The 14,261-nt window shown below is 29.9% G+C and overlaps 1 protein-coding gene across 3 annotated transcripts in view; it reads right to left on the bottom strand.

The window, feature by feature from the left end:
- The window catches only part of LOC118191790 (scavenger receptor class B member 1-like), a 63,648-nt gene that overhangs the window by 7,220 nt on the left and 42,167 nt on the right, over positions 1-14,261 (bottom strand). For all 3 annotated transcript variants that reach the window (XM_085819196.1, XM_035362634.2, XM_035362633.2), the window contains exons 10-12: positions 7,709-7,881; positions 4,296-4,414; positions 239-312 (exon numbers count right to left, since the gene is read on the bottom strand). In XM_085819196.1, coding sequence (XP_085675322.1) covers positions 239-312; positions 4,296-4,414; positions 7,709-7,881 — 366 coding nt within the window. The remainder of the gene's footprint in view (positions 1-238; positions 313-4,295; positions 4,415-7,708; positions 7,882-14,261) is intronic.

Raw genomic sequence — 14,261 nt, forward strand, 5'->3', positions numbered from 1 at the left:
ATATATTATATATAGTAATAAAGTGATATACAGTATGCATAATAGTGATATATAATATATTATAATTAAATAAAAAAACAGGCAAAATACATCACATGTTATAGTAATAACAAATGAAAGTATCAATATTTTTCATTTAACCTATTAAGTAACCATTATAGAGGAACCATTATAGAGGAATTTAAGATACATAAACAATTCTGGCAGTTATATAAAATTTTTAAAGTAAACAACTTACGATATTCCAGATATCCTTTGAACATTTAAATTGACTTGAAATCTAACTGCAGCATCAATACTAAAGCCAGTGTTCTTTAAAAAGAATGAAAAAACAGATTAAAAATTAAGATACACACTAAAACTACATTTTTAGAATTAATATATCATTTATGCAATTTTTTTATCACATTGTGAAAACTGCATTTACTTGAAAATAAGACACATTATAAGTATAAATTTGAAGAAATAAAAAGGTAGGTGAATATTTGATGAAAAAATGATTCTTCTTTGAATGAATGGCAATCTACCTAATTAAATACAATATTTAATTATGGTACAGGAAGGAAAAATTAATGATACACCATTACTTATTTATTCTCTGGCATATCATTATAGTGAATGCAGGCTTAATTGAAACTGCTCAACTAGATGTGACAATTACAGTCAGTAGTAACTATGCAGTTTACATAAACACTAATTACCTGTGCAATTTTTTTAGAGTTTAAACAGTGTTATTATTCTGTCTAGTATGTTAATTAAACTAATTCTCCATCTGCATTTTCATTCATTAAAATACCCAATTTTATAATCCTACCAAATTTCAGAGCAGAAATACAGGGGAAAAAAAGTTTTACTTTTGAGTAAATATGATATGTAGCCATATGGAGATGCTCAATATAGGCAAGTATTCCATATAGTAAATGTCAAACAATTATGCAATTAATGGTAAATACCAGAAACATATCCAATTATATTCCAGACTTCTAACTTTACATTATACAGATTTTTTTTCTTGCACAAAAATAAAATAAATAATTTAATTTCAATTTAAATAATTTAAAAATAAAATAAATAATTTAATTAATATTTTTTACATTCTATTTTCAAATTGAAGAACGACAGTTACTTGCCATTTTTTACTAAACTATCAAACCGGAAACTATCAGAAATTTATTAGAATTCAATCATCCTTACCAAAACAAACAATCAAAATAATATTAAATTTACTGCTGCACAATTCTTTAAAGAAAATATTAATTCATACAACCCACACTGTGCCTAGGTTAGAGACAATTCCAATTACACCATTCAGTACTTTATAAATAAGTTCTCATGATTCTTTGTAAGAATAATTTATAATTCTAGAATTATATTATAGAAAATAATCTCTTTCACATGAGGTAAGCAAAAGAATCAAACTTTAAATCTATCACAACGATGAACCCAAAGTCCTTCTTCTATAATAGAATTAAATCCTCATTCTAAAAAATCATCTCTAGTATGATCTTCCAAATAACATTAGTCTAGCTTTTACCACAAAAATACCCCTTCCAGAAAATAAGCCATTGATACAATTGATTAGAATTAATCCAATATTTCTCAATATTATTTCTTCTAAAATCTTTCTAAACATTTTGTATAAATTTATTTTTATGTTCTCTTTATTTCAATTATAAGAAATAACACAATATTTCTCTAACTTTTTATAGTATAGAGGTAGAATTATTTCTGTGCAATATTACTGTAATAAATGAGCCACCATTGTATTATTACCATGTTAAGAACGAAAACTTCTCTGCAACAGGAGTGGCTCCATCCCAACCTAGAGGGAAACAGCTGTGCATGCGCGAAATATCTGTCACCAAAGCTCAAAGCCGCCGTCAAAGTTTGAAGGCCATGTTTATCAAGAGTTCATAAAATGAATATAGATTTAAATTTCTTTAAACCGTAAAGGAAAAGAAAATATTTTTCGCACAAGTAAATTAATTAATGAATAGTTATTTTGAGTAAAAAAAAAAAGATAGGAAAATTTGAGTTTAAATTATTGTGAAAGGTCAAAGAATGTTTCTTCTTAACATGTGCTTTTCAATTTCTTGTACACATCGCGAAAGGGAAAATTCTCGCCACCAGGTTCTGTCATCAAATTCCTTGGCGAATTTTTCCTCCTCTTTCCAGCAGCATAATAGCAAACTGGTTTACACTGCGTCTACGGAACCTTTCCTTCTTTGTTATTACTGCTGTCATCATTATTTATTATATGATCACTATATATGTACTGTTAAACAGGGTTCCAAGTTACTAATCCAACTTAAGACATTTACTGGAATACACCTCTTAAGGCAGAATTAATTTAATCAGTGAAATTAAAAGTTTTCCGGCCTATTTTCAGCACATAAATGTGCTACTAGATCAAAATTCATATTTAGAGGAGAGAACCTTCTAAATCCAAAAATCAGGTGATTTTTTTAAAGATATCAAGAGAATTTTTTTTAACAAAATAATAATTTTAAATGGTAAAAATATACAGAGAGAAATGTAATGTTTTAAATGCCTGAAAATACAGTCACTACATCTTAAACACAAAAAATACAAAATTATATATAAAAATGTTTTATTACTTTTACTTTTTAATAGAAAAACAATCAGTTTTTCTATAACTGCTAACAAAAATGACACATTTGCTTTGTTTAAAAAAAGCAAGCATGGTAATGTTTTTCATATCAATTACTAAATAGGCCCAAAACGTTACATACGTGTTCAAGTGTTCATAGGCAAATACATATTATACATTTCTAAATATCAGCCTTTCCACTGTGCTATTAGACTCTCAATTATAAATGATGCACATAGCAAATTTGCTGTGCAATTTCTAGGTGGAATAGTACATGGAATATCTTACGAAGCTTTTGGAAACGTACACACGAATTTTATTTCTTTCAGATATAACTAAGACAAAGGAGGAAAATGCCTAATTATTTCTCAAAACTCGTGAAAAGCATGCCAGTTAGGAAAGAAAATGCAAAGAACAGTTTCATTTATTTCATGTTAATTAACATGTATGAAATGACCAGCAATGTCACCTAGTGCTCACTAGAAAACTAGAATGTAACCTTTCAAACATATCTGCTTTCACATGCATGGGAGTTGCACACTCATACAGTACAAAGTCCGTAATCCGGACTCGTCGGGACTTCGGCGATTCCGGATTATAGATCATCAATTTAAATCTGATAAGATGGCACGCAGAAATTATACAGTCAAAAATATGAAACCGTAATTTATGAAATAAAGAGCAGTTATGATCTAAAAAGGGTATCAAAATTCACAAAAACAAAACAAAAAAAAAAAAAAAAAAAAAAAGTTTAATATTTATTTGTTTACTTTATTAAACATTTCTTTCACTGTAAGTCGTTTAAGTTGCTTTGTTTTTTGCGCAAATACTTTCTCTTTAATTCTATAAACAGACATAATTTCTTGTTCAGTTACAAAGTTCCACTCAGTCCTGTAATTGCTGTGTCGAGAATACCGACTAACTTGTCAATCAAAATTTTTTCATTTCAATAATAACCTCTCTGTCACTTTCTTCACTATGAGAAGCACTATTTTCTGGATCTAGAACCATACTACAGATTTCGCCATCAGTTAATTGATTGATGATTGGGGCATTGTCATAACAATGAAAAACATCTGTTATATCATCTTCATTTATTACCGCTTTTCCACATTTCTTTACAAAATCCAATAACTGCAAAATTTCACCTTTAGTTTGCGATGTCTGAAAACTTCAAATTCGTGACTATCGTCTTCATCACGTATCTGGAGACACATCCTCCCAATGCGCATTAACGCACATGCGCAAACACATTAATGCACATGCGTAAGCACATTATGCACATGCATAAAGAATACAAAAAAAAAAAAAAAAAGTTTGTGGCCTTAAGGTCTGGATTATAGATCATTCCGGATAATGGATGTCCGGATTACGGACTTTGTACTGTAATATCTCACTGAGGAAATGGTTTTACTTTTATCTACAGGAAAATCAAACAAGTCTAGGCACCAAAAATTAAGGTTTTGGGTACAAATAATAAAATAATATATGAAGCTACATAAAATTGTATGAAATTATAAGAATATGAAAAAAAAATGTAAATCAAGTTGGCAGAAATGCAGTCAAAATTCGGTTGTCTTCACTAAAATCAGAAGAGTTGGTTTATTTTGAAAATTACTTTTTAGGGCCTCTAACAAAAAGTATAATTTTTAGAAAACAATAAATGACTATTTTTTTAACTTACTGGTTCAACATCAATATGGAAACTATGCAAGGAAGAATTAGGACGAAGTCCATCAACACCTTTTAAATATGAAGGATCAGCGAAATAAAAATGAGGAAAGGAAAGAACTACAGGAGCTCCTAAATAAAAAAAGGTTTATCTATAAAAATTACATAGCAGGAACATTTCAATACATGTTTACAAAAAGTTAACATTATGAAATTTTATAACTTCAATTCTTCAAACAGTCTTAAATTCATTACACCAGAGGAAAAAATATATTACAGGACTCTTTTGTGCTGAACTAAAACTAATTTTATTACACAATATATATTTTTTTAAGCAGGCTTATGATTTATACTATTATTATTTCACAAAAAATAATTTTTCTGATTAAGTATGTCATGTAATCAGAAAGCTAAGGCAGAACAAAAATTAGTCCAGATTGCATAAAATTTATATTAGATATAAAAATTTTCTAAGAATGACTTTGAAACATTATGTGCTAAATGAATGGCAATGGAGATATAACAGTAGTGTAGTTATCGATATGGAAGATCAGGCAATCCCTAAGGACTCATTACTTTTTGAGTTTTGAATATTCAGAAAGTAATAATAAATTTATAACTTTATTGCCGAATCTATCTTTGATATTTTATGTGTAGAGATTTAATTTTAAATTTTGTGAATAAATTATGTTATAAATTATAAAAAGAGTTTTATTCAAATAATATAAAAATTAGAAATAAAACTGAATGCTACAGCAGCTTATCTTGTTTGTTGTCAATTCCAGTGCTGCCTGAATAAATGCAAGCAAAGGGCTGCTCTAATATTGTCTTTCATAAATCCATTTATTATTGCGAATATAACTTGATTAGTATTCATTTTTTTAAAGGCCAGTTACCTCTGTTTCTGTGTGATTTTCTGTTTATAAATTTTGTTTATTATTAAAATAATCTTGAATTGCTTAAAATCATTAAATAAAGCTCAGTTATTTGACTCAAACAGATTTTCAACTTTGAATTATCTGTGCTAGTATTGCTATCTATCTAGTAAGCTAATATCATTGTAATTATATATACACATATATATACTTATTTTACGTTTTGCCTAATGGCCCAAATATTCTAGCTACACCATTGTTTAATAGCTACAGCAAGAAAGCCCACAGGTAATCAAATAGAAGAAGATAATTAATGCTGCGTCCCTATGGAATGTATTTAAAGCTCAGATTCCATATTCTAAAGGTTCAGATTCACAATTATTGCACAAACATATAGTAATCCAAATTTATTAACATTTTCTCTTGGAGGAAAGATTAAATAAATCTGTGTATTAGATGGCTAATAATTTGTATATTTCTCACTTATGTCACACAAGTGAACAGATAGATTGAATATGTAAACACATTAAAAAGACTAAAAAAATGAAGGTCTAGACATTATCATAGAGGTCTTACAATATTGCTTGCTAAACAGTTCATAGTAGTGTCTGAAGCAAAAAATTAATCATTATTAACCAAACTACCAATCTGATAACTACCAAAAGATCTTCTGACAAAGATTTTGCATGTATTTGAAATAGTTTGGTTTGATTTATTTGATTATGGCAAACAACACAAGGGCTATCTGCCAAAGAGGAGGGATGCCTTTGGGGAAGACATTCTAAATAGCTTTTTCCTTAGGTTATGCATATATTTGACAATATAAATAATCACAATATATTGCATGCAAAGATGGAATGTAAACTATGTCTAGAAGATGCTTTTTTAGCATTTTTTTACATCAATGGATTTAAAAAGCTCCAGTAGTAATTTCTACCGAATTTTTTCAATTTTATGATGAAATGCATCAGCAGACTAATACTGATGTCAACTGTATTTGAAAAGACTGCTAAAACTCAAAACATATTATTTTTAGGATATTATTTTTTATCCTGGTTTTATGAAATACACTTTTTTTGCAAATACTCTCACATTTAAATTACAAAACTGTTACTTTTTGTTACATATCCTCTCAACTGCATATATTAGACAACGGTTTAACCATAGAAATAGACAAGGGCTTGGCTCAAAAACTTCAAAATTCTCAATTAAATTATAATTTTAAAATGCCTTCGGTACTCAGGATCTTTTCTTTCTAAAGTATTACTTAATTACTTTACTTAATGGCATTAAAAAACATCATTGAATATGTATACATAGTAAATTGGTCATTGGAAAATTTACAACTTAAAAGATTATAGTTGGTAAAAAAATTTTAAACAAAGATGTTAAAGTTTTTTTTTTTTTATTTATATCTACTTAAAATTAACTCTATTGTTAAAAATGCAGACAAACATGTCATATTTCTATTTTTATGAAAGTGAGCCTGACAATGGGAAAAGAAGTGTTAACTGAAATGGATCCATTCCATTGATTCAAATAAATATGCTTTTAATGACTGTGGCAAAACACACTAAAATTATTTGCCTCTGGAGTAGGATGCCTTTATGAAGGACATTCCAAGCAAACTATGCTTGTATTAACATTACACACAACCACATATGGAAAATCCATAGAACCACATATGACCAATACAAGGAAAAACACATATGGCCAATCCATAAAACCATCAAGAATAGAACCTAATGCAAATTACCACTTATTTACAGCTTTAGTTATTTCCTGTGACAAAATTCAAAATACTGATATTGGCTAATGGAAATAACAGTTTTAGGTATGAGATGGTCTAACAGAATGCTTTCCTATGAGCATTGGAAAAGCATCACAAGGAGTACTAAGACATACAAGTATATAATCCAAATTTCAAATTTAAATGCATTTTAAAATTTTGCTTCCATTTTCTACATACATGTATCAACTGTATTAAATATGATGAAATTTAAATAAATTGGTAAACCTTTGAAATGATTTGTGTATATCTTGCCATAGGATCACATGCTGACAAACTGAAGCACACACTTTACATTAATAAGTGAGAATATATTCATAACAAATCAAAATTTAGTAAGTGTCTTCTACAATTATCAGTATTCCATTATCAATACTGGGCCGATTTCACTCAATATTAAAGCAATCTCTTCCATAATATTCTGATATCTCATTTACAGTTAGATCTCTCTACATATTAACTTTGAAATGAAAGAAGTTTCTAGTATAAAATATTTCTTATTGCCATTAAAACTTACAGTAATTTGTTTTATGAAATTCCAGTGTGTCTTTTTGGTTATCATTTTTTTCTGACTTCAAACTGAGAAAACCAGTACAAAATTTTAACCCAAGTAACAGAGAGTGAAATGAATGAACTGTTAACACATGTATGCACAAAAATTAACATGTATTAATTTATATAGATAATATTTTAAAGTTTCATGTACAATCAGAAAATACAAGCAAGTTTTTTTTTATTATTTAATTTAGATAAAATACTTACCATACTGACAACTGCTAATATCTTGAGCACCAGATGCAAGTTTCATTTCAGTACCAAAGCAAGCATTAGCAGGGTTTTGTGTTCCATTTGCAAATGTCATATTTGTAGTCATGAACCTTCTTGAAATAACTCCTAAATGTTCAACATCCCACATATAATCTAAAGTGATGGACCTAGAAAATACGGTAGTTGGTGATATATTCATAATACTACTTCAAAATACTATGGATAAAATAATTACAATGAATTTTCCATTTAGATCATTGGTTACATACTTTTAATTAAATGCTCTTCAATAACAAGATATAATAACATACTCAAGAATAAGATTAGTTGGTTAATGGATCGTAGCATATCACATTTGGATTTTCCTTCAAAAGTATTAAAGTGAATTATCATAAACCAATGTCAAACCTACCACCTACCCAAACAAGAAACCCTACACATTTACAGTTACTTAAAAATATTATCATTATCATATTTTTAACAGCTTAAAACACCTTTTCCATATTGTCACTAACTAAAAGTTCATGGATATCTTTTTAGCTGGTTATTTGAATATGGCAAAGCAAATGAGGGCCATCTGTATACAGGGAAAGATATTTTTGTGGGGGATTTTATTAGAGAAACTGATTAATATTCAAGTTATACATGGGGGAACCTCACAAAAACCAGCCATGCAGCCAGCACATTCAATTCATGACTAACTCTTAACATTCAGCAGTCTTTAACCCCTCAGCCATTGGCATTGCCACGGAGATTTCGGTAATAACTCTGATAGATAAACAAAAAAAAATGGGATGATAACAGCAGAGATCACTCAAATTCTTCTAAAAATATGAAGAATATCACAGATCCCTGATATTATTCACAAAGTAACTCTAATACAAAGCCTAATAACTAAATAAACGTAGAATTTTGCAGTAACTGACTCTTGACTTTAACATAGCTATTAAACTTTCCAGCCTTCTGGAAGCTTCATCAAAAATTATTTTTAGAACTTCATAAATGTGTTTTTCAGGAACTTCTAAAAATTTAGCATTTTCCGGCCACTTTAAATGCTACTACTTTGAGAGAAAAAATTCACCAAGATCCATCAAGTTATACCTTGGTCTCAATTTTTTACCACAATTTAAAGTTGATCATTTCAGAATTAAAATCTCTACAGTTATATGTAAATATGTGCAGTCAATATCAGTTAACATGTTGAACCCGGCGCGAGTCCCTGAACTTTCTGTGTGGCCGGCACTGGAGTTTTCGTTTGGCCGGCATGGGTCCCTGGAGGCCGGCACTGGAATTTCCGTGTCCGATGCCAAACGGCTGAACAGAAAGGACAGCAAATTCATCACCGGGCTCAACATGTTAACTGGCCTGCATCAAGAATATAAACTTTCAGAGCAATTAAATTGCTGTTATAGTTCTTATCCTTCTCTAAATGATTAGTACAGTAACTTTTCTTGATATAATGAAATTCTTTTAATGTAAAATATTTTACAACTAAAACTTCCCAAATTATACAGAAATTATTTTGTTCTTTCTTAAATAGTTGAAATCAGATCTACCACACCACAGAAATAAAGTCTTGTGCTTCCTATGCAGAATCTTTGTATGCAGAGCAGTTTTATTATTCCAATGATTTCCTGGGTCATTTAGTAACCCTTATAAGCAACTGTACTTGAAAACTAAAATTCTAATTTATTTTTTAACCAATTAAATGATATTTTAAAAATATTTTTGTAAAGTATCTTTACATTAATGCCCTCATATAAAATTTTTGGTAGTGAAAAAGGGGAAAAAAAAAAATTCCATTAATACTTTTAGGTGAATGTATGTCATCTAATTCTCACAAGATTTATGCCACAGCATTTCTCCAGCAAATAATTAAAAAAGTAACAATTTTTTATGTTCTAAAATTTCTTTTACATCAAAATAATTTTTATCACTGGTACACACAATGGTATTTATCTTGCTTTGTTAAAACATTTATATGCATATCTAAATTTATATATACATATATATTAAATTGCGCATATATATATATATATATATATATATATATATATACAGTACAAAGTCCGTAATATAGACTCGTCGGGACTTCGGCGATTCCGGATTAGGGGTTTTTCTGGATTATAGATCATCAATTTAAATCTGGTAAGATGGCATGCAGAAATTATACAATTAAAAATATTAAACTGTAATTTATAAAATAAAGAATAATTATGATCTAAAGGGTATCAAACTTTACAAAAAAAGCTAATATTTATTTGTTTACTTTGTTAAACATTTCTTTCAATGCAAGTTGTTTAAGTTGCTTCGTATTTTGTGCTAATACTTTCTCTTTAATTCTATAAACAGTCATAATTTCTTGTTGAGTTACAAAGTTCCACTGTTCAAGTGCTGTAATTGCTGTGTTGAGAATACCGACTAACTTATCAATCAAAACTTTTTTCTTTTCAATAACCTCTGTCACTTTCTTCACTATCGGAAGCAGTAGTTTCTGTATCTAGAACCATACTACAGATTTTACCGTCCGTTAATTGATTGATGATTGAAGCATTGTTGTCGCAATGAAAAACTTCTGTTATATCATCTTCATTTATTACCGCTTCTCCACATTTCTTTATAAAATCCAATAACTTGAAAATTTCACCTTTAGTTTGCAATGTCTGAAAACCTTCAAAAACACGGCTAACATCTTAACTGTCCTCACGATGAAATATGGTAGCTGGCCATAAATTATGCCAAGCACTTTTAACGTATCTAGAGACACATTCTCCCACGATCTTGTGATGCTGCACACAGCAGATTTTATATCTAAAAAATTTCAAAAAGTTTTGAATAGTCTTTCTATTGTGTAAGAAATTTAACATAGATTTTAAAAATACTACTTTATATTTGCATTTCAGCGCGTGCATTATTCCCATATCCATAGGCTGAATGATAGATGTACAATTTGGAGAGAAGAATAATATGGATACATTATATTTCACTAAAACTTTAAGTGAAGTATGCGCCGAACAGTTGTCAACAATCAGGACTATTTTTGAGTCATCAGGTAAACCAACCGAATTCAAATGTCGCCGAGCCTCGGGTATAAAATGATTTAAAAAAATCATTCATCAATGCTTGCGTCATCCATGCTCTTTTATTTGCACGATATATAACGGGGAAAATCGTTACTCCTTTAAATGCTCGAGGTTGCGCATGTTTTTGGATTACAAAAAGTTTGCACTTGTGCGTTCCTGCAGCACTTGTGCGTTCCTGCAGCATTTGTGCATGCTAAAATTGTTAGTATCGTTTTGGAATCTCTAATACCAGTTGGAGCCTTTTTCTGTAGAGGTTGCCAAAGTATTTCACAGTACATATTGCCAGAAAAGACCAGTTTCATCAGCATTGTAAACTTGTTCAGGAGACATTTGTTCACTAATAATGAGTTCAATGAATTCATCTGCAAATTGTTCAGCAGCTTCAGTATCAGCTGAAGCTTTTTCACCTGAAATTTTTAATTGTCTTATACCATGGCAATTTTTAAATTTGGTTAACCAACCTGTCGAATATGTGCACTCAGTGTTTAAGTTCATTTCTTCATGAAATATTTTGGTTTGAGCCATTAGTATTGGACACGCCAATGGCACGCCCTCGCTGCGATGCTGTCTGACCCATTCAATCATCATTTCACAAACCCTTTTTCTGTTATTCATTGCAAGTGGGATGTCAGAATCCACAAAAAATTCAAAAAGTTCCTTTTTCTTTTTGCTTATGTCTAATACAGTTGACTTTCCAATGTCATACTCTTCGCATAATTTTGAGACGGATATGCCTTTATCCATTTTTTTGCAGCAATTCCACCTTTTGTTTGATTCCACCTTTTGTCGAAACATGCTTTCGCTTTGTAGATCCTCTGGCAGCTCCCAAATTGGAAACTCTTTTTGACATAATCGAAAGTTCAAGCTTAATTTTTATAAAATTGCTCCAACAGTCTGCAAAAAATAATAAGCCGGATCCAATTAGAAGATTAAGGAACAGTGCAATCTGCAACATTAACTGAAATGCCTTAGAATCATTAAAGATAATTTTAGCCCAGCTTATACCATCCGTCATACATTAAACGCGCATGTGTAAAGCATACAAAGGAAAAAAAGTTTGTGGCTTTGAGGTCCGGATTATAGATCATTCCGGATAATGAACGTCCAGATTATGGACTTTGTATCGTATACATATTTTATATAATATGCAACAGTTTTACAAATTTGAATTTTTGGTTATTCAAAATTTTTTCTACACTCTAATTTCTGACCCAGAATAATTTCTGATAATTCAACTGACCCGGAATATGTTTAATTTAAATAACTTTTAACACATACAACACCCAAAAAAGAAATAATTAAAAAAAAATTATACAACCAACCTAAAATGATAACATCACATTCTTACATCAAGTACAAGTTTTGACTACACGATGGGTTGTACTGATGGTAGCCTCATTAAGAATATACAAGATATTAATCTATACCAGCGGTTCTCAACCTTTTCACTAACGCATACCATCTAAACAAAAATTGAAAACCTGTAGTACCACCCCTACATTTTACAATGATTATTTTTCAATTTCTCAATAGAAATATTAAAAAACAATAATAATAATAAAACTTGAAAGCTTAGCAAGAACTGGACAGAAAGAAAACTTTATGATTGCTTTCAAGACAGAAATTCAGACCCCATAGCAAAAAGTAGAGAGAAAAATAAGCTTTCTGCTTTGGCTGATGTACAATTCCAGTGATTTCAAGCATTTCGAGGTTCAAAAAGGCATGTTTGTGAGCCTCAGAAGAAAGGGGAAAAAATGAAATCTGAAAGCTTTCAGATTTTAAATTACACTCAAAGGGATGCTTTTTTAACCTTTTGTGTGTTACCTTTGTTTATTAAATATCATGTTCTTCGCACTGAAATCATATAATTAAATTCAACAGCAATATCGCAAAAAATAATTTTAAAATTAGCATATCTTTAGAATTTCTGATACATAGTCTCGCATGCTGGAGATAAAAATCATTGTTTTTTTTCTGTACAGTTTTGCTATTGCTCGCTATGAAATCGTTGAGGTTGTTAAACAAAAATTTGTTGTAAATTTAGTTTAGGTGCAATTTTATTTCAGAAATCTCTCTAGCATGTTTTCCTGTTAAAGCCCGAGCTCCTTCACTGCATACGGCAATGCACTTATTCCAAGGGCATAAAATTGTCAATTACTTTAAAAATTTCACTTGCAGTTGCTCTATCATGAAGATTCACAAAATAAATACTCTTCAACAATTCGTATAGCTTCTTCGAAACATATGTAAACCATTAATCGAACAAAGTTCGTTATATAAGTACTTTCATCCAAATGGAATGCAAAATGCTCACAGTTTTTATTTTTTGAATAAGTGCCTCTTTTATGGAATTTGTCATTTCATGAATTCGTTGACTTACTGTATGATTTGATAACAGAATATTAATAAGTTGTAGCCTCTTTTTCATTGAATAATGTTAAAATGATATCTTTAGCTGCTGGTAATATAAGGTTTTCTCCAATAGTGTGAGCCTGTCCAGTCTTAGCAATTCTTAGACTTACCAGGTAACCAGCTTCCAAAGCTTTTTTCACTTGAAGTAACAAAACCTTTCATTACTTGTCTAGTATTTTTGAACTCCGATAATTTCTTGCAACTAGATATTGCTTTAACATTATTCAATTAAAAAGAGGCTAATGAACTTAATAATATTCCATTATCAAATGATACAGTAAGTCGACAAATTCATGAAATGACAAATTCCATAAAAGAGACCCTTATTCAAAAAATAAAACACTGTGAGCATTTTGCATTCCAAATGGATGAAAGTACTGTTATAATGAACTTTGTTCAATTATTAGTTTACATACGTATTGAAGAAGCTATACGAATTGCTGAAGTGTATTTATTTTGTGAATCTCTTCATGATAGAGCAACTGCAAGTGAAATTTTTAAAGTAATCGACAATTTTATGTCTGAGGATGCCCTTGGAATAAGTACATTGCCATATGCAGCGACGGAGCTCGGGCTTTAACAGGAAAACATTCTGAAGAGATTTCTCAAATCAAATCACGCCTGAAACTAAATTTACAACAATTTTTTGATTAACAACCTCAACGATTTCAAAGCGAGCAATGGCAAAACTGTACAGAAAAAAACAAGGTTTTTACCTCCAGTGCGTGAGACTGTGTATCGGAAATTCTAAAGATATGCTCATTTTAAAATTATTCTGTGATATTGCTGTTGAATTAAATTTTATGGTTTAAGTGCAAAGAACATGATATTTAATAAACAAAGGTAACAGACAAAAGGTTAAAAAAGTATCCCTTTAGGCATAATTTAAAATCTGAAACCTTTCAGATTTTATTTTTTTATAGTCGTCAGATTTACCCTTTAAATTGGTATGCTTAGATTCAAGATATCTTTCAAGAGACAATGCTTTCATATTTGATTGGATAATAATTCAACACAAACACATTGAGGTTGAGGGTCCATTTCACCTCCAT

The sequence above is a fragment of the Stegodyphus dumicola genome, chromosome 6 (assembly GCF_044657685.1).
Source record: "Stegodyphus dumicola isolate Sdum_Otavi_A_Nest chromosome 6, ASM4465768v1".
In the NCBI taxonomy this organism is placed as follows: Eukaryota; Metazoa; Arthropoda; class Arachnida; order Araneae; family Eresidae; genus Stegodyphus; species Stegodyphus dumicola.